The 21,158-nt window shown below is 50.2% G+C and overlaps 1 protein-coding gene across 3 annotated transcripts; it reads left to right on the top strand.

Moving 5' to 3' along the window:
* Positions 1–11,376: 11,376 nt before the first annotated feature.
* On the top strand, positions 11,377–21,022 carry Pmm1 (phosphomannomutase 1). 3 transcript variants are annotated; one of them, XM_076556401.1, is made up of 8 exons: positions 11,453–11,614; positions 14,774–14,891; positions 16,066–16,142; positions 16,241–16,332; positions 16,639–16,738; positions 19,245–19,320; positions 20,048–20,163; positions 20,579–20,773. In XM_076556401.1, exons 1-8 carry the CDS (start codon positions 11,528–11,530, stop codon positions 20,633–20,635), a joined length of 723 nt encoding a protein of 240 aa, XP_076412516.1. In that variant the 5' UTR covers positions 11,453–11,527; the 3' UTR covers positions 20,636–20,773. The 3 variants fall into 3 exon arrangements, with proteins under 3 accessions (XP_076412517.1, XP_076412516.1, XP_006980257.1); XM_006980195.4 differs by having other exon boundaries at positions 11,456–11,614; positions 20,513–21,022; XM_076556402.1 differs by lacking the exons at positions 16,066–16,142; positions 16,241–16,332 and having other exon boundaries at positions 11,377–11,614; positions 14,774–14,821; positions 16,696–16,738; positions 20,513–21,022.
* Positions 21,023–21,158: the final 136 nt, after the last annotated feature.

Raw genomic sequence — 21,158 nt, 5'->3', positions numbered from 1 at the left:
TTAATTTGTGAGTTACGCCATTAAATAAATATCCTTTTAACTACGTGGAGTGGCCAAAATAATTTCACCAATAGAGGCAAAGCATCCCTTTGTCCTCCCCCTTGAGCTAAGTTGTGTTTACTCTTCAGTTAGAGGGAGGGTGTAGGGAAGGGTCAGAGCAGGCCAGGTAGGTCAGCCTCAGAGCCTCCTTACCTCCCGGGTGCTCACTCCGTGTGTGTGTGTGTGTGTGTGTGTGTGTGTGTGTGTGTGTGAGAGAGAGAGAGAGAGAGAGAGAGAGAGAGAGAGAGAGAGAGAGAGAGAGAGAGAGAGAGAGCATCGAGATCTGAGAACGGAGTTCCAAAGGAGCTGTGCATAGCCCTTATGTTGTGTGGGGCCCTGTGAGCATTGTGGGTAGACGTCTAGTGACTGCTCCAAGGTGTGTGATCACAAGGTGTAGAAAAGTCAGTCAACTTGACATGTAAAGCAGGGAGAGGTCTGGGGGCCTTGAGGACATTGCTTCAAACTGGAATGAGAGCTGAGCTAGAAAACAAGGACAGCATGAGGTTTGCAGGCAAATGGATGGAACTAAAAAATATCATCCTGAGTGAGGTAACCCAGACTCAGAAGGACAAACATGGTATGTACTCACTCATAGGTGGCTTCTAGATATAAAGCAAAGGACAATCAGACTGCAACCCACAGATCCAAGGAGGTTACCTAGCAAGGGGGACCCTAGGATGACTGTGGCTTATAATCAGTTTTGGTTTTGCCCAATCACTGGGCAAGCTTTAGTGAAACATTTCACTATTAGGTAAGAATTTGTACCGTATCAAGCTGATAAAAGAATATGCTGGCCGTACTTTCAGGAGGGGAGGCTAAAATCTTTTTAGATTATAGATTAGCCTATAGAAAAATGTCTGCCATAAATCAAACAGTGAAGGGGAAGATGAATAGGAATCTCACTTACACAACTTAAGTAAAACATAGCTCTCTGAACAGATGAAGATAGGTTTCTTCTGTATCCCAGAATCTAATCAATACTTATATGGATAATTCAGCTATTATTTGACTTAAAAGGGCTTATTGGGAAATGTTATCATTTTTACTATTTTCTACAGAGAAAATATTTTCCAGTTTCAAATAACCCTGCACTTTTGAATTATAACCTGTTTTTAATGTTCAAAAAAAATCTGTATGATATTAAAAAAAAAAGAAAGAAGACAAAACTTAGAAGTTTGGAAACAAATAATAAAATCCTAAAGCAGAAAAACAAAACAGCTGAGCTCGAGCGGCTGATTAGCAGGACATAAATGACTGACAGGTACTGCAGGCCACACCACTTGGCTGTGGCAACAAGTGCCACTTAAATGGCTTGTGGGAGTGAGGGAGGGACAGTGGCAGGAAGGGGGCTGCAGCTCATGGAGTCTTGTGGACAGGTTTGAGGTTGCTGAATTAATCAGGAAGGGTCCACTCAGAACCGGGGCCCTTCCTTGATCAGACCTGAGAACATTGAAAAACTGTCAACAACTGTCAGACAGTCCCTGGAGCCCATCGATGGGTCAGGTTCTTGTCCCATGGTGGTCTCTTTCCTTTATTTACCCTTTGTTTCTTGGTGGGTCAATCTCTCCCCCAACAGTCTTCCATATGGAGAAATGGAGGCAGTGTCCTCCACATACCAGAGGCCTGTAGTTAGGAGGGGCAGCCATGAGGAGAATGTGAAGATGACTCCTGAGTCTTCAAACAAATGTCACCTGTGTCCTGGGCACTGCTGGGCACACTGCATGTGTCAGCTCATCACTCACTAGGGTCAGGGAAGGTTCAGTCCCTGTCCTTGCTGGGGATCCAGACCTCTGAAGACCAAAGGCTCAGAAGTCCCAGTGGAATCCAGGCGGGCGCTCTCTGCTGCCCCCTCCAGGTTGGCAGAGGGAGGCCGGAGCTGAGTGAGAGGAGATGGAGTCCACAGCATGCAGCACCTCAGCAAGGACCAGGCCCTGGGTCTCCTCCTCTCTGCTGCCCCTGCCGCACCCTTCTCTGCTCACGTCTATGTCCCCAGGGCCTGTGGGGGACTCCATGCTTGCTGCTGGCCTACAGGCACCAGTATTCATTTTCTGCTCCTGTCCATCCATGTCTAACCCAATAATGGTAGGTTGGAACCCTGGGCTGGACCACAAACAAGGGTCTTTCTCTAGCTCCATCATGGTTTAAAAGGAAAATCCTCACAGGAGTCAGGGTATCAGCCAGCATGGGTGACGGGTGGGGGACAGGTGACAATTATGCTCTGGCCGCTGAGAGGCTCAGGCGAGTGGTTTCCTTCTAGGCTGTCTTGGGGTACTCCACAACTTGAAATGCCTCATGACTGGCCCTGGGTGTTCATACTGGCATATTCCCTGCTTCTCCTCAGCTCTCCTCCTCTCTTCTGTGTGTCATGTCTGACATCGTGAAAGAGAAGCATTGGTGATGACTGGGTGCTGGCCCCAGTGTGGGATGGGTCAACCCAGGCCTGATTTTCCTGCTTCAGGCTTAGTGAGCCCTCTGAGGTAAGCGCACCAAGCAGGTGAGGGATGTCACACAGTGTGTTGTAAAGTCCCTGGTGTGTCACCAGCTCTGGAGAGATGACCTGGTGCTCTGGTAAACATCTGCCTGCTAGCACTGTGTGCTTCTCTTCATCATCCATCGATTTCCTTTTTTTTTTTTTTTTTTTTTTAAATTGTGTCTAGACAGAGCCTTACCTCGTAGTCTGGGCTGGCCTGAAACTCACTATGTAGACCAGACTGGCCTCCATCTTTTTGAAATCCTTCTGTCTTGCCGGGCAATGGTGGTGAATGTCTTTAATCCCAGCACTTGGGTATGATGTTATTCTATTTGTACTGAAATGTGATTTTATTTGTATGTTAATAATAAAGTTGCGCCAGGCAGTGGTGGCGCACGCCTTTAATCCCAGCACTCAGGAGGCAGAGGCAGGCGGATCTCTGTGAGTTCGAGGCCAGCCTGGGCTACCAAGTGAGTTCCAGGAAAGGAGCAAAGCTACACAGAGAAACCCTGTCTCGAAAAAACCAACATAAATAAATAAATAAATAATAATAATAATAATAATAAAGTTGCTTGGGGGTCAGAGCTAATAGCAAGCCATAGCAGAGCTGGGCGTTCATGGCACATGCCTTTATTCCCAGCACTTGGTAGAAGAGCTAGGTAGATCTCTGTGTGGTCAAGGATACAGCCAGCATTGGAGACGCACGCCTTAAATCTCAATACCATAGAAGACCTAGAGGGCTGTACAAACAGGCAGTGACGAGGCAGTCATGTGTTTGGGTTTATAACCAATGAGAAGGCAGAACAGACAAACACACAGGAAGTAGGTCTCTTTCAGAGAGGTCTCTTGGCTGAAGAGGCTAGCTGAAGGGTAAGGCTCTTAGCTCTGATCTCTTGGCTTTCTTCTTTGCATTGGTTCTGTGTTTCTTATTTAATAAGATGGTTGGTTACATCTACATTGTTACAGCTACACTTGGGAGTCAGAGGCAGGCCAATCTTTGTGAGTTCAAGACCAGCCTGGCCTACAGAGCGAGTTCCAGGACAGCCAGGGCTACACAGAGAAACCCTGTCTCGAAAAACTAAAAAACAAAACAAACATGATAAATGATAAATGAGACACCATGATAAACGAAGACCCCATGGGAATAGGAAGAAGCAGAGTGCTAGAAAGGTCCCCAGAAATCCACAAAGATGCCTCCACTGTAGACTCCTGGCAATGGTCGAGAGAATGCCTGAGCTGACCTACTCTGTGATCAGATGGCCAAACACCCTAACTGTCATGATAGAATTCTTATCCATTAACTGCTGGAAGCAGATGCAGAGATACATAGCCAAACCCCAGGTAGAACTCCAGGAGTCCAATCCGTAAGAGAGAGGAGGGATGATATGAGCAAGAGATATCGAGACCATGATTGGAAAAAGCACAGGGACAAATAGCTAAACTAGCGGAAACACATGAACTGTGAACCAATAACTGAGGAGCCCCCATGGAACTGGACCAGGCCCTCTGGATAAGTGAGACAGTCTATTAGCCTGAACTGTTTAGGAGGCCCCCAGGCAGTGGGACTGGGACCTGTTCTTGGTGTATGAGATGGCTGTTTGGAACCTAGGGCCTATGCTCAGCCTTGGTGCAGGGAGGAAGGGACTGGTCCTCCCTTAACTGAATCTACCAGGCTTAGCTGACTCCCCAGGGGTCAGCTTGCCTTGGAGGAGGTGGGAATTGGGGGTAGATTGGGGGGAAGGATGGGAGGAGGGAGGACAGGGGAATCCATGGCTGATATGTAAAATTAAATTAATTATAAAATAAGAATATTTATTTTAAAAAAGTACAAGCAATAAAAAAAAAGAAAGGAAAACTAAAAAACAAAACAAACATACAAAACCCCCGAAATCCTTCTTTCTTTGCCTCATGAATGCAAGGATTATAGGCGCTGGCTACCAAGCCTTGCTATTGAATTCATTTTTTCACTGTTTAAAGAATTTGCCGGGCGGTGGTGGCGCACGCCTTTAATCCCAGCACTTGGGAGGCAGAGGCAGGCGGATCTCCGTGAGTTCGAGGCCAGCCTGGGCTACCAAGTTAGTTCCAGGAAAGGCGCAAAGCTACACAGAGAAACCCTGTCTCGAAAAACCAAAAAAAAAAAAAAAAAAAAAAAAAGAATTTATTTTTATAATGTAAGTTTCATTTCCTTGAAATTTTTTAAGAAGTACAAATTCTTTTAGTACATCACTAGTGGGTAATATATGTCCCCTATTTAATTTTATTAAAATTTTGACTGGTATGGTAGCACACATGTGTAATCCTAGCTCATGGGAGGTAGGGACAGGAATACTAGGAGTTCACACCATCCTCAGCTACATGGAAAGAACCTGGGTGGCATGAGACTGTGTTTTTTTGTTTTTGTTTTTGTTTGTTTGTTTTTATTTTTGGTTGTTCGAGACAGGGTTTCTCTGTGTAACAGCCCTGGCCGAAGGAGGCCTCTTGGGTGCATTGGGGTCCTTGAACTTCTTTTTGGTCTCCCCTTTGGGGGGGGGATGTAGGTTTTCATTTCTCTCTCATAACGAGCCTTGTCAGCCTTTGCCATGGCTTCAAATTTCCCCTTTTCTTTAGCAGACATGGTCTTCCACGTTTCTGAGCACTTCTTGGAGAACTCTGAGAAGTTAACAGAAGCATCCGGGTGCTTCTTCCTGTGTTCCTCCCGGCGAGTTTGCACAAAGAATGCATACGAGGACATTTTGCCTCTCGGCTCCCTAGGATCTCCTTTGCCCATGTTTAGTTGATTTTCCTCCGCGAGGCACAGAGTCGCCCAGTGCCCGTCCGGCTCTCGCTTGCCCGGGCGCTGGCACTATGGAGCTCAATGTACTGCAATGGCCGTGAGAGCGGGACGAACCCTGTTGTTTTTATGCCAATCATTCTGAAATAATCCTAGACACCTTAGCAAAACTAAAACAAAACCTATTAGATAGGAAGGGACAGAGGAGCCACGCTGGCAACTGGTACCTGAATCTCTTTGATTGGTCCCCTTGGCTAACCACCTTGCTTAGCAGGACAACTTCTTTTCCTCCTACTCCTCATAAGGTCTTCCATCCTGAATGCTTTAGTTAAACTTGTTCACTCTCAAGTTAATTCAGTTAAGCCCATGGTCCTAAGGACCCAGCACTATCCCTTTTACTCAGAAATAGATAATCAAGGATTTGAATAATGTACAAAGACAAGGAGGGAATATAAGAAGGAACCAGACTGAAGCCATTTTGAATAAAACTTGCATCTTGAATAGGGGCCAGATAAAGTTTAAGTCTCAAGACCTCCCCAGACCTCTCTGGGTAACTGATGTCACTGGCATCCTGGTTGGCAAGTGGAGACATGAATGGTGGGCAAGCCGCCCGACTACACTGAAGTAAACCAAGCAATGAGGACAAGATAAATGTACCATAGAACAATGTTCCTAGGAAAGCCCCTTATCCCTGAATCCCGATTGGTGGAAAATGTAGCTGTAACTTGGCACAGATGTTTGCGGGTTTTGTGCTTAAATACTTGCTGAAAGGAATGTTCAGGGATGCAGTCAGCTCCTGAGTCTGTACTGTTGTCCCTGGCTGGTCAGTGTCTGTTGGGCTGCCCGATAATAAGTCTTGCTTTGTGTAATCTCTTGTGTCTGCTTGGGTTGATTCAGAGTCTTGGATCCACAACATCATATTTTCTGCAACAGTTACATGGCCTTAGCTGCTATAACCACCTTCCTCTATTACCCATTATTCATTTCCTCCACCTTCAGCAAGCACTTCAGCAGGTCTCGGCTCTGTTCCTGGAGGACTGACCCATACTTTCATTCCTGATGGGTCTGTGCCCCTTGTCATCCTGCCTGGATTGGGTTGTAGTTCCTCACTGACTTTAATCACAGCATACGGCAGCACCAAGAGATGCCTTAAAGGATCTCCTACACTCCAGACATAATCTTTCTTACCTCCATTGTGGAGAAGCAACCCAATTTCCCCATGGTAATCTGGATCAATCACCCTTCCTAACACTGTTATTCCTTTCTTAGCCTGGAGTAATAAGGACATCAGAAGCCCAAAGCGGCCAGGGGAAGTTTGAAGTTTGAGCTTCCAGTTCAATGGAATGTTTGTTGCGGCTCCTAACAGGAGCACTACTCACTCTGGAACAAAAACTTCTAGGCCAGCAGAACTTAAGGTCACAGGAACAGGAAGCAAAAATTTCCTAGTGGGTCACTAGGGGTGCTAACGAGTGGAAATACCCCCTTTTCCACCCCTTGATTGCCAGACCCATGGATCCTGGCTATGGGAAAAACAGTACCATACACTGGACACTGATTCAAAGCATATGCTGTCTCCTAATTGATGCAGTAACTGTCTTCAAAAGGCCATTCCATCACCGGGTGGCGGCGGCGCACGCCTTTAGTCCCAGCACTCAGGAGGCAGAGCCAGGCGGATCTCTGTGAGTTCGAGGCCAGCCTGGGCTACAGGGCGAGATCCAGGATAGGCACCAAAAACTACACAGAGAAACCCTGTCTTGAAAAAGTCCAATGACTCTCTGCTCTCTCTCTGCTCTGCTCCCTCCACCTCCCACCATCTTTCTCTCTTTCCAGGCCTGGCTCTCCTCTTTCCCCTCCCCTCTTTCCTCCTAATAAAGTTCTGAAAACTAAAAAAAAAAAAAAAGAAAGGAAGGAAGGGAGGGAGGGAGGGGGGGAGGGAGGGAGGGAGGGAGGGAGGGAGAGAGAGAGAGAGAGAGAGAGAGAAAGAAAGAAAGAAAGAAAGAAAGAAAGAAAGAAAGAAAGAAAGAAAGAAAGAAAGAAAGAAAGAAAGAAAGAAAGAAAGAGTTCAATGAATCTCCATGATCATGGGTTCACTCTTGCACTTCTCTGGCTGTGAAGTGAATGCCTTGGTTAGAAGCAGTGCAGTGTGGAACATCATGACAATAGATGTCTTGGTCACTGTTCTATTGCTGTGAAGAGACGCCATGACCACACCCACTCAGATCAAAGAAAACATTTAATTTGGGCTTGCTTACAGTTTCAGAGGCCCGTAAGCAGAGACAGACAGACTCTCAGCCTGGCATGAGTTTTTGAAACCGCAAAGCCCACCCCGAGTGACACTCTTCCTCCAATAAGGCTCCCCGCCCCCCCCCCCACCCATCCCTCAAATGCTCACAGTTCCACTCCCTGGTGTCTAAGCATTCAAATGAATGAGCCTATTTGAGGCCGTTCATATTCAAACTGTCACACTTTTCTTGTAAGGCAGAGACAGAGAGGACAGTAAAAGAGGAGATTGGTTAGATCAGGTTATTTCAGGCTATTTTTCTGTGTAAGGACTAAAATAGAGGATTTGTGCCAATTAAAACTGGCCTACTTGGGATACTGAGCTATTACCTCTCATACTCATTTCCTGGAGATCAGACAAAGCTTGATTTCAGCTTGCTGACATGAAACTCCAATGTAGATGATCATATTACAATTTTCTCTCAGTTTCTTTCCAAAACTCAGGTTTTGAAAACCTGAGTTTATTTCCAGTTTTCCACTTCAAATTTCAGTGTGTCTTGTTGGGGGCCTATGAAGGAACTTGGGCCAAAACAATGGCCTCCTATAATTTTTGTTTCATATTGCCAAAGTAGGTCCTAGGTGCCCAGACAAGGACGATCCAAGTGGTAAAAATGCCCACCCAGGTGTGCTCTGTGGATCATAGGTGAAACAAAGTAGAGGCCTTGGCTCTGGCCAGAATGAAGCCAGGCATAATGATGCACACCTTTAACCTCACCACGCAGAGGCAGAGGTAATACTCCAGAGGCCAGAGGGCAGAGGCAGGCAGATCTCTGTGGGTTCCATGCCACTGAGGGCTGCTTAGTGAGACCCTGTCCTCCGTTTTCTCCAAGGATAAGATCCTGATAGGTTATTGGGTCCCAAGCAGCCAACCCTAAACACATGTAGGAGCAACACTAAATGGACTCAGTAGATCTTATAATAATTTACATTATAATTGTAGATGAATAAGAGAAAGGCCATGAATCCAGGAGGGAGTGTAGGACAAGAGAAGATTTGGAGGGGGAAGAAAAAGGTGTGGAAATGATATCAACACAGTGAACTGGTGTATAATGGTCTCCACAAAAACAGAGGAGAGCTGGAGCCTGGAGAGATGGCTCAGAGGTTAAGAGCACTGGCTGCTCTTCCAAAGGTCCTGAGTTCAGTTCCCAGCAACCACATGGTGGCTCACAGCCATCTGTAATGAGATCTGGTGCCCTCTTCTGGCCTGCAGGCATGCATGCAGACAGAACACTGTATACATAATAAATAAATAAATCTTTAAGAGAGAGAGAGAGAGAGAGAGAGAGAGAGAGAGAGAGAGAGAGAGAGGCAGGGTGGCGGTATACACCTGTAATCCAGGCACTAGAAGGCTGAGGTAGGTGGATCTCTATGAGATTGAGGTTAGTTTGGTCTACATAATGAGTCCCAGGACAACTAGGGCTACAGAGAGAGACCCTATCTCAGAAAGAAAGAAAGAAAGAAAGAAAGGAAGGAAGGAAGGAAGGAAGGAAGGAAGGAAGGAAGGAAGGAAGGAAGGAAGGGAGAAAAGAAAAAATCAGGGAGCAAAGTCTAGAGGGGAGGAAATATGCAGAATAGGGAGTCTTAGGAAGTCCTGGGGATATGTGACAAGAAAGGAACCCTTCACTAGGAATCCAGTTGGAGCCAATTGCCAGTAAAAAGGGAAGAATTTCCACACAGCTAACAACTTCTTCATGTATAAATCAACAACTTTTTTTAAAAAAAATTATGTGCACTGGTGTTTGGCCTGCATGTAGGTCTGTGTGAGGGTGTTGGATTGGATCCGCTGGAACTTGTTACAGACAGTTGTTAGCTGCCATGTGGGTGCTGGGAATTGAACTCAGGACCTCTGGAAGAGAACCCAGTGCTTTTAACCTCTGAGCCATCTCTCCAGCCCTCAACAACTTCTTTTAAGGCATGTTTTTTTTTTTTTCCCTTCCCGGCTGTCCTGCAATATTCTAGGAATGTTGACCCCAGAGACCCCAGTTACCAGGAAAGGATACACACCAAACTCCTTGTGCAATTTTTGTGGCTCTTGGTTTTACCTGTAGAAGGAATCTTAAAAGTTCTTATTAATAAAAACAAACCTGGGGCCAGTTACTGGGGTGAATGCTGGAAGGTCAGAGAGACAGAACAAGCCACAGCTAACCTCATCTGGCCAACTTCTCAGCTGATCTTGTTTCCTCAGACTGGAAACCTCTGAGTCCTCATATCCAAATGGGTCTCAGCTGAACTGTGCTGCTCAAAACCTAAAACCTTAACCAGCCAAGTGCTTCTAGTTTCTGGTCTTCACGCCTTATATATCTTTCCTTTCTACCATCGCTCCCTGGGATTAAAGGCTGGCTTTCTGAGATTAAAGGAGTGAGTCACCATGCTTGGCTGTATCCGTGAACAGATCGATTTCTGCCTCTGGAATGCTAGGATTAAAGGCGTGTGCTACCACTGCCTATCCTAAGTATCTAGTGGCTTTTCTGTTCTCTGACCCCCAGATAAGTTTATTAGGGTACACAATATTTTGGGGAACACAATACCACCACATTTACTTTATATTGTAACTCCAGTTGAGGCGCCTTTGGAGTCATCTCTCTTTTAAAATTTTATTTTTATTTATTTTTATGTGTATTTGTGCTTTGCCTGCACATATGCATGTCTGTGAGTGTCGGGTCTGAGGAGGCCAGAAGAGGGCGGTAGATTGACCGAATTGGAATTGGGTCTGAGGAGGCCAGAAGAGGGCGGTAGATTGACTGAATTGGAATTACAGAGGGTGGAGAACTACAGTCGGGACTGGGAACTGAACCCCGGGTCCTCTCTAGGAGCAGCAAGCGCTCTTAGCTGCTGAGCTGAGCCATCTCTCCAGTTCTCTCTCGCTCATCAAAAGAGAGAGGAGAGAAAGTGTTTAACAACCTTGAGACCAATCTGAGAGTCATCAAGATGGTGCAGATATGGCTCACGCTAAGACAAGCAACTGTCTTCCTTGTGACACTGCATTAGGTCTTCCTTTCTGTGACCCTTCTTTGAGACCTCTTGGGTGTGTGTTACTGTCTTCTGAGCGCCTCTCTCCTTTTTCTTTCTTCTTTTGTTTACTTTGGGTTTTGTTGCTGTTGTTTTCGAAACAGGGTTTCTCTGTGTAGCCCTGGCTGTCCTGGAACTCCCTCTGCAGACCAGGCTGGCCTCGAACTCACAGAGATCCACCTGGCTCTGCCTCCCGAGTGCTGGGATTAAAGTCGTGCGCCATCACCGCCTGGCTCCTCTCTTTTTCTTAACCCCCATGCTCAAGCCTGTATCAAATGCATTTAGTGCGCCTTATCCACTGACATGGCTCAAGGGTAAAGACACCTGTGCGAAACCTAACGCTCCGAGTTCAATTTCTGGGATCTACATGGTGGAGGCAAGAGAAGCGGGTCTTGTAAATTGCCCTCTGACCCCCACACATGTGCTGTTTCATTCATGTGCCCACATACAATAAATACACACATAAAGTAAACAAAAATACAACTAAGGATACCCCCCCCCTCCCCCCCCGCGCGCGCGCCCTCCAGAGCTCTTCAAGCTCGGGATTTACAGGGCAATCCCTTTGCCCTATAAACCTTGGGAACCCCGAGCCGCCGGGCTCTGAGCCTCGCCCTCGCCTCCCCACCCCCGTAAGGAGTGCCCTTGCCACCAGCCCCAACCAGCTAAAGTCCAATCCGGGCCGGATACTGCCTTCCGGTTCCACCCCTTTTCCCGCCGGTCCCTGGCTCCGTCGGCGCGGAGCGCTCTGACTCCGCCCCTCGCCACGCCCCTCCACCCCGGGGGCCAGTAGCGTCCCGCTTTCGGCGGCGCAGGCCCCGCTCCCTGGAGGGAGGACCGATGCCCGCCGCTCCTCCCCGTGCCGCACAGCCGGCCCCGCCCCGGCCCCGCCCGACCTCTGCCGCGCGCGCGACCCCGGCCGGCCGCTGCGGCGACAGCGCTTGGCGCGCCGAGTTGCAGCCATGGCTGTCGCCGTCGAGGGCGCCCGCAGGAAAGAGCGCATCCTCTGCCTGTTTGACGTGGACGGGACCCTCACGCCAGCTCGCCAGGTAAAGGGGCCTCGGGCGGTTTGGCAGCTCCCCGCCGGGTGTCACGCGGGCACCCGTGATCCGGCGCGGAGCGGGCAGCCAGGTGATCCCGGACACCCGCGCCACCCGGGGTGGAATGTGGAACGCAGTGGTGCCGGCTCCTGTCACCGAGGAGACGGGAGGGATCCAGGCCCTCCGGGCCTTCCCGGCCACAGCGCTCCGCGGGTGGGCGCCCCCCGGTTCTTCCCGGGAGCGCAGAGGCCGGATCCAGTCCTGGGAGGAGCGTCTAGGTCCCGGGCCCAAGGCTTCCACAGGCCCAGGCTGGGCTCTGGGATGCTCCCACCCCATTTCAGCCCTAGGATGCACGACTCAAGCTAGCAGCAGAACGCCGTGTTCAGGCGGAGCTCGGGGCGCTTCCAAAAGCCCACGGTCGCCCTCTAGCGCGGGCAAGAAAGGTCTTCGGACCGTTCCACCCTGGCGTCCCCAGGCCGAAGCCCGGGTTTAGTTTAAGCCTCTTAAGGGTTTTACCTTCCTTCCTCCTCAGGTCGGAGGGAGAGCTGCTTTTCTGAGTTTTGTCTTTCGTTGGTGGTGTCGTTTGGGCCCACCCATGTGGAGTGAAAGGCCCCGGGGCTACTCTGGTTACAAGAGGGTCACTGAGTCACAGCAAGAGTGGGAGTGTGTTTTCTATCTGCGCTTTATGGTTCAGCCTCCGATCTTCGCTCATCCTAAAGTTTTTCTCCCCTTGTCTCACCCTGGGTCGTTCCTGCCCATCCTTCGAGTAGTCCGCTTTCTCTTACGGGGACCACAGGGATGACCCGAAAATTCTTCCAGAGCAGAAACTGGTGGGAACCCAAGTCTTAACCTCCCGATAGCCCATTCCCATCTGCAGGAGAAATCAGCCACCTTTCTTTCCAGCAGGGATGGATCAGGATTGAAGATGCCAGGATCGGCCACAGGGTGGTCCTGCCTTGGCACGCCTCTCCTGACACTATGCCGCCCTGACTTGGCAAAGCGTGGACAAAAACTTCCTGCCAATCTGTTTACTGCTAGGCCGTTAATTTTTAATTATACGTGTATTCGCAAGTGCATTATTTTTGTAAAAAGAATGCAAACATTACAGTCTAAAGACCACTTTGACCTCACCAGTATCCTAGGGCCAGCCCCCCCCCCCACCCCAGGTAATATTGTCTGGGTAGTATGGCTCCCTTTGGTGCTTTTATCTGGATCTCTCTGCCCATAGGAAATATTAGATGTTATTTTGTGAGGCGGTTACTGACTCGGCATTAGCCTGCTTGTGGCTACCCACACCTTGCTTCAGACAGTTAACAGCATGTTTTAGGACCATGCTTGCTGGAAGCACAGATCTGGCCTTATCTTATGTACCCTTGCCTGGTAGTATTTCCGAGGAAGCGAGTGTCATTGTCTGGCCGATAAGCATGAGAGTTGTTTGCACTTTTCACTATTATAAACCCCAAGGAACTGCTGTATGTGCCTTCGGCAAGAGAAGTTGACATGCTATTTGACAGGTATGGACATTTTAAGTTTCAGTGGGTCCCACCTAATTGCCTTCCGAAACAATTGAACCAACTTACACGTTCATGGACGGACGGCACTTGGGAGTTCCTGATACCCCTTCCATTGTCTCCAGCGATGGTCTTCGATAATCGGAATATATGGAAGTTTGAATTCTGACTCAGTAGTTTGGATTTCCTGAGTGGAGAATCTGTATACACTTTGAACAATTCTTTCACCCCGTGGTAACTGTGATTCCCCTTAAGGGGGCTTCTGCTGTGGCAGACATGTTATAAAAGGGAAACGAGGCAAAGAAAGGGAGAGAGCCCTTTGCTCAGTTACCTGAGCCAGAGCTTAGCAGGGGGACTCCTGGGGCCCTGCCTTGTGCAGGTGAAGAATCTTTTACTTCAAAGATTTGCAACCAGAAATGTTTGTGGGTTTGGATATTTTTCAGATTCTGAGCATATACATGAGTTATCATGGCAGTAGGACCCACTTGTAAACACAAAGTTTATTTGTGGGTTTCTTGGGTTTTGGGTTTTCCTTTCTTTCTTTCTTTCTTTCTTTTTTTTTTTCCTCCGTTTTTCAAGACAGGGTTTCTCTGTATAGCCCTGGCTGTCCTGGAACTCACTCTGTAGCCCAGGCTGGCCTCAAACTCAAGAGATCCGCCTGCCTCTGCCTCCCGAGTGCTGGGATTAAAGGAATGCGCCACCACCGCCCTGCTCATTTGTGTTTATATATATATAACTGATAAACAGCCTATCATAAAGACAAAGCAAACACTCTGAACTGATCTTCTGTGTTGGAATTCCAAGTGTGTGCCATCACATCTGGCTTTACCATGGTCTACTGAGGACAGCTTATTGTAGCACTTTGTTTTACGTTTTATTTGTATATCTTGTGTGCATGTGTGTAACAGGACACACATGTGCCTCGTTGAGGGCGTGGAGCTCTGGGATTGAACTCAGGTTGTTAGGCCTCAAGGCAGGTTCCTCCACTCACCGAGCCCACTCATTGGCTGTTATATGTGTTTTGTTTTGTTTACATACCTTTCTTTTCAACCCAAGACCACATACATTTTAGACGAGTGCTCTACCATAAGGATACATCCCAGCCCTATTCTGTGCGATATTTTTGTCTTGTTGTTGTTGTTGTTGTTGTTGAGACAGGGTTTCTCTGTAGCTTTGGAGCCTGTCCTGTAACTCTGTAGCCCAGGCTGGCCTTGAACTCACAGAGATCCGCCTGCTTCTGCCTCCTGAGTGCTCTGTGCAGCATTCGTAGTGTGTTTCTGTTTTAGTTCAACACTTCCCTTGAGGTCACCTGTGGAATTATGTTTAGTGCTCAAGCAGTTCTGCATTTTACAAGTCTGGCATTATAATTAGGGGTGCTCAGATTCACATGGAAGGTGGGCTCCCTGATTCTAAGCCCTAAGAGCCAAGTAGAGGTCCCAGACATTTTTGTTGTTGCTGTTGTTTTGAGACAGGGTCTCTGTGTAGCTCCGACTGGCTTGGAACTCGCTCTGTAGACCAGGCTGGCCTCGAACTCACAGAGATCCGCCTGCCTCTGCCTCCTGAGTGCTGGGATTAAAGGCGTGCGCCGCCACCACCCCGTTTGAGGTCCTGGACTCTTGATAACCAGAGTCCTTTTGTCCTTCCTGTCCCCCCACAGAAAATTGACCCTGAGGTATCAGCCTTCCTGCAGAAGCTCCGAAGTAGAGTGCAGATTGGCGTGGTGGGTGGTTCTGACTACTCAAAGATCGCTGAGCAGCTGGGGGATGGGGATGAAGGTAGGCCTGGGCGACCTCTTTTCCGGTTGGGGTGGAAGGAGCATGGAGCTGGGAGATGCGTGGGTACCTGTCCCTGCTTCTGTGGGGCAGAAGAGGTGGGGAAGGAGCAGGCAGAGGGCTCCACCCTTAACAGACATTTAGTGAGTACCTGTTAGTAGCCGGTGTGCTAGCTTCTGGAGAGACAGCTAGAAGCAGAGCAGGCAGCATCCTGCCCTTGGGTGGTGCACATTCTCCTTGCTCCCTGCTGAGTCTGGTTTCCATTTATTTATTATTTATTGCTTCTTAATCTTTTTTGTTTTTCGATACAGGGTTTCTCTGTGAAACAGCCCTGGCTGTCCTGTAACTCACAGAGATCCTCCTGCTTCTGCCTCTTGAGTGCTGGGATTAAAGGTGTGCTGCCACCACCGTCCAGCTTTGTTTTTATCTTTGTTGTTTGTTTGGTTTGGTTTTGAGTTTTTCCAGACAGGGTGTAACAGCCCTGGCTGTCCTGGAACTCACAGTGATCCATTGCCTCTGCCTGGAGTGCTGGGATCAAAGGCGTGTGCCAACACACCCAGCTGATTATCTTGTTTGTGATAGTGAAAACTGAAATAAAACTTGGAGATCCATCTTTTCCCCCTTGTCCCTCCTCATTTGTTCTCTAGCAAGTCCAAACTCTCTGTGCCATCTGTCCATGCCTCCCTTTCTACCACACCCCACAGCCCCGTGATCATCCACCACCCAGATGCAGCACAGCATCCTAGCCAGGCTCCCAGACTCCCAACTGCTTCTTTAGCACTCAGAGCTGGAAACTGCTGTAGGCAACAGAGAGGAAGACTTTAGAAAGGAGAATGAAGTCTTCATGGGGGAGGGCTGAAGGAGCAGGGTGGAAATGGCGCCTTCTCCTGGGCATTCCTGGGAAGTCTTCCAGAAGAGGGAGCCGGATCTTGGAGGATGCTTAGAGGAGACACCAGGGGCGGGTCCAGGCTGAAGGTCCTACCTGAGCAATGGCCTAGAGGAGTGACTGGCTGGCGTAGAAGGAAAGGATGCCAGAAAAGCCGGTTTAGGGTAGAAAAGTGGGTGAAGCCTGCCACACCGGACAGCACAGGCGTCGTCCCCAGGGCTTGCTCTGGGGTGACAGTGGGTCCTTGTCTCATGCTCTTTCTTTCTCTCCGACTTCTCCATGGGCCCCAAGTCATTGAGAAGTTTGATTATGTGTTTGCTGAGAATGGGACAGTGCAGTACAAGCATGGACGACTGCTCTCCAAGCAGGTCAGTGGCGCAGGCCTTAGCCGGGGCACCCCGCTTTTCCCAGCTGGTCCCTTCTGTCTTGCGAGTGCCACAGTGCGAGCCTTGTGTCGCTTACACAGACGATCCAGAACCACCTAGGGGAGGAGCTACTGCAGGACCTGATCAACTTCTGTCTCAGCTACATGGCTCTGCTCAGGCTGCCCAAGAAGCGGTGAGGCCCCCACTGAGCTGGGCTTGGGGGAAGAGAGTGGGAGTCCCTCACATGGAGTCCCTGGATTTTTTTTTTTTTTTTTGCAACTGGGGTTAGAACCCAGGAACCTTGCCCATGCCGGGGAAGTGTTCTAACAATGAGCTACACCCCCAGGTCCAGGACAACTAACTTATGCATGGGTAGATTCCTATATCCTGTGAAGTCCAAGGAGGCTGGTTCTAGATAGGACAGGATTTGAACTCGGAGCTGTTCTCCCTCCTGCCCATGGCCTCTTGCTCTCTCACCCCTTTTCTTCATCACCTCCAGTGGAACCTTCATTGAGTTCCGGAATGGCATGCTGAACATCTCCCCCATCGGCCGCAGCTGCACCCTGGAGGAGAGGATCGAGTTCTCTGAGCTGGACAAGGTGCCGTTTCCTGAGCAGCTACCGGCCATAGGCCCTGTCCCTCACACTCTGGGCTTTGCTTTCTCGTCCGTAAAATGGGTTTTGAGGAGGAGTTTTGAGTTCAAACTTGGGCACCTTCTGTGTGTCATTTCTGCAGGTACACCAGCCTCTTTCCGTCCCTGCTGGTCTCCTCTCCTTGTGACCTGTGGCCACCAGCCCCTAGTGACCCACGCTATGGCCTCAGTACCATTGCCACATTCCTACCCACACCAGAGCCAGTAACTCTAGGCTCCCATCTTCTTGTCCTCACAGGCCAACTTGTCTCCTCCAGGTTACCAAGTCCCTTCCTTTGTCCTCTGTCCCCTCTGCTTTCCAGCATGCCTTTAAGAACCTTTAAAACACATCTGCCTGCATCTCCCCAGTGACAAGCCTTCTGTGGCTCCACAGTGCTGGCTGGGTAGCGTCTCAGGCGCCTTTCACAGCCTGAGGCATCCATCTGCCCTCCCCCAGCTCACCCTTTCAGCCTTCTGTCTGCAATTGTCCTGTTTTCACTCGCATCCAGAACACATCAAGTTCTCTTAAATGCCAGCTTTTTGTTTTATGTTTTTCGAGACAGGGTTTCTCTGTGTAGTTTTGGTCCCTGTCCTGGATCTCGCTCTGTAGACCAGGCTGGCCTTGAACTCACAGAGATCTGCCTGGCTCTGCCTCCCGAGTGATGGGATTAAAGGCATGCGCCACCGACACCCGCCAGCTTTTGTTTCTTTTGTTGGTATTCGCCCATGTTAACCTTGAACTTGTGATCTCCCTTAGCTTCTCAAATGCTGGGGTTACAAGAGTGTGCCACCTCATTCAGCATGTACACTGCCTCCCTAAACATTACCGAGCATTCAGGGGTGGCGTGAGTTCACCCATCCATGCTCCTCATCCCTGCTCTCACGCCGACCCAGCCAGCTGCGCTTCCCTTGCTCCCCATTGCAGCCATGGCTTCTGCTCATTCGAGAGATGGCCGTTTCCTGCTTCGGCCCTGGGCCTTCCGCCGGGAGCACCACCCTAGACCAGGCTCGTCCTCTTCTCCACCCTCGCTGCTCCCCTCACACTTAGCCCCACCCCCCATTTTATGACCTGTGCAGAGACCTGTGGTCCTGGGTAGTGCACGGGGGTCCCAGGGCCTCATCCATGCTAGGCACGTGCCCTGTCACTGACCCACAGCACCCCCGCCCCAAGAGACATCTTCTTTTTGAAACAGTGTCGTCTTAGTGTGCAGCCCAGACTGGCCTCAGACTCACTGTGTCACCGTGCTGGCCTCCAACTTGTGACTTCCTGGTGGCTGGTATCATAGGTGTGTCCCACTGTGCCTCCCTGCCCTGAAATGCTCTGGAATGAATGGACAGGTGAATTATTCCCATCTGGATTGGTGTGGAAACCAAAGCCCCGAGAAGTGGCTCTCATCCCAGGTCACTTAGGGAGTTGGTTGCAGAGTGTCGCTTTGATATGGCTGCCTGGTCCCAGATGTTTCCCTGAGCTTGGGCTCGACAGTGCCACTCCCACAGTGCATAGAGGTCTGTAGTGGGCAGTGGACCCAGAGTAAGGGGCTCTTCCTGTTGGAATAGTTAAGAGTGATCATTGACAACATCCCAGCCACATGGCCCCTTCCCTGTTCCTCGGGGTTCCAGTCCTAGCTTTACTGGCTGCATGGGGATGGAGAACAGGTAATGAACCTGGCCTGGAGCAGTAGGGGAAGCTGGGATATGGCTGGCATCCCTAGACCCTTCCTTCATCTCTGGGTCTTTCTCATCTCTCCTGAGATTAGGACGTGTGGATGTTTCTGAGAACTGTGTGCCTGTACACAGTCCAAATGGCATGTGCGTGCTAAAATCTCCTTCAGACTCCAGGGAGGGGTGACAAGATGCCTTCCTTAGATAAAGCAGCTTAGGGTCATGAAGCTGGACATTTTAGGGCTGGACTTCGTTCATGAGGCTGTCCAACCACCAGCCGACCCTCTAAAGGAGAGAAATGTAGCCCCCCAACCCTGGGCTCTGAGCTACTTTAACTCAGAGCGTGGGCACCCCAGTGCTATCCCCGGGACACACCACCAGCTAGGGAGGCAAAATCAAGGCCAGCAGGGGGCTCACATCTCTCGGCTCTGTTTTTCCTCTAGGAAAAAGCAGACAGTGGCCACTAATTTCTTCTCTGTCATTTAGTTCTGGAAATGGGTTCAGAGAGATCAGGTAACTTGCCCAGGGCCACAGAGCTAAGCAGCCTAGCCACCAGGCCTAGAACCCAGTTAGCCTGTAGATCCCAGGGTGGGTCTTGCCTGGCCTGACTGACACTCTACCCCCATGCCCTCCACCTATCTTCTTACACCTCCATACCCCTGTTGACGGGGGTCACTGATTTCTGGATCTAGGCCCCAGCACTGACGTCGAGGCCAGGCTTCTGTTTCCCCAGAAAACCAGGGAGCTGGTGGGGGTTACAGGCATGGTATACAGAAGGCCCCCCGAGCCAATATACACTCTTCCCTGTACAGAAGGAGAAGATCCGGGAGAAGTTTGTGGAAGCCCTGAAGACAGAGTTTGCTGGCAAGGGGCTGAGGTTCTCCCGAGGTATGTCTTTGCTGCGGCGGGCTCAGGCTCAGGCACAGCAGGGGACGCTATTTACCTGTGCCAGCTTTGCCCACCTTGTCCAGTGACCGCCCGATGTGGAGTGGTCCCCACCCTTCCTGTGCTCAGCCCAACTGGCTAGGAAGTCAAGGGCTCTGCAGATCTTTCCGAAGCTGACGCTTCTCAACCCTTGCCACCAGCCGCTCCCCTGAGGCTCCTGGGACATCTGGTCTCCCAGCTGCCATCTCGGCTTGTTCCCCAGTAGCCAGAGGGAAGAACAGACGCCATGGTCACTTAGAACCGACATTTGCGTCACCCTGCTGCTCAGTGTCCCCTAGGCACCCCCACTGTGGCTCGTGTCCTAGCTTCCTGCCACCTTGGGTCTCCCTGGATGCCAGCTGAGTGGACCCGCCTTCGCTCCTGCCTGTTGGCCGCCTAGATGAGACCCCACAGATCTCAAGTCCGCCCTTGGTGGCTCTCGGGGTTGTTGGATGAAGAAAGTGCCTTAGAGCCAGGCGTGGTACCACACATGTGTAAACTCAGCGGGAAGATGGGCAGTTCAAGGCCATCCTTGGCTACATAGTATAAAGCCAAACTGGGTACAGGAGACTCTGTCCCAAAAGCAAAGCGTGTTTTGCCTGCCCCAGTTAGCCTTGCGAGCTTCCCTGAGAAGTTGCCAGCCTTGTCTGTCCCTCCCAGGATTTTGTCATAACCCCCACATCATCCGCAGGAGGCATGATAAGCTTCGATGTCTTCCCCGAGGGCTGGGATAAGCGCTACTGCCTCGACAGCCTGGATGAGGACAGCTTTGACATCATCCACTTCTTTGGGAATGAGACCAGTCCTGTGAGTGTGGCCCTGCCCAGTTCCCCCCAACCCAAAGCACCTGAGGCCAAGGCCAGGACCCGGGGTAATGGAACAGACCTCTCAGGGGCCTCCCAGAAGACACTCAGTGTTCAGTGTTCCCACTCTACAGTTGAGAAGACTAAGGCCCAAAGAGGGCTAGACACTTGTTCCACATTATACAACAAGTCAGGGCAGGTCTGAGAAGCCAGGGTGGTGGGATTCCTGGCAGGTCTGCCGGAGCCAGTATGGGAAGGGTGGCTCTTGGGTCTCGATCCCTGTAAGCACCTGTAATCCTGCCCTGTAAGCACCACCTGAGATCATGTCTTCTCTGTCCTTCCTCTGAATGCAGGGTGGGAATGATTTTGAGATCTATGCGGATCCCCGGACTGTGGGCCATAGTGTGGTCTCCCCTCAGGATACTGTACAACGATGCCGAGAACTCTTCTTCCCAGAGACAGCCCACGAGGCATGACAGTGACCACAGCTGAGCATTGGGACCTTCAAAGAGCTCTGGCCAGACCTGAAGAGAGAACCATGGGGTGCCGGGGTTCCCCTTCTTCTGGGCCAGCATGTAGCATCATATGGGACGCCACAGGCCCACCCACACAGAACCAGGGTCTGTGTGGCAACTATCCCCAGCCAGGTGGCTCCTGATAAGACTTACTCCTGCACTCCACTGATGGCCCTGGACTCTGATGCTGCTGGTCTTGGGACAGAATAGTTTGCACCCCAGAGGGAAGCATGTGAGCTATGTTATGGAGTCTGCTGGCCACAGACTGCCAAGGGGCAGAGTGGCACAGGGAAGGGGCACTACCCAAGGACTGTCGCAGATATTAAAGTTCCAAGACAAGGTGTGTTAGGTGTGTCTGAAGATGCGGTAGTTCCTGTCACATGCTCTTAGGGCCACATTTTCAGACTAGGAAACACAGGGACAGGGGCTTGCCCCTTTGATTCATTGGAGCCCCAAACATGGCCAACATGTCGTTTCCTTCCTC

The sequence above is a fragment of the Peromyscus maniculatus genome, chromosome 20 (assembly GCF_049852395.1).
Source record: "Peromyscus maniculatus bairdii isolate BWxNUB_F1_BW_parent chromosome 20, HU_Pman_BW_mat_3.1, whole genome shotgun sequence".
Taxonomy (NCBI): domain Eukaryota; kingdom Metazoa; phylum Chordata; class Mammalia; order Rodentia; family Cricetidae; genus Peromyscus; species Peromyscus maniculatus.
The sequence above is the reverse complement of the archived record's forward strand: the minus strand, read 5'-3'. Positions and strand labels throughout refer to the sequence as shown.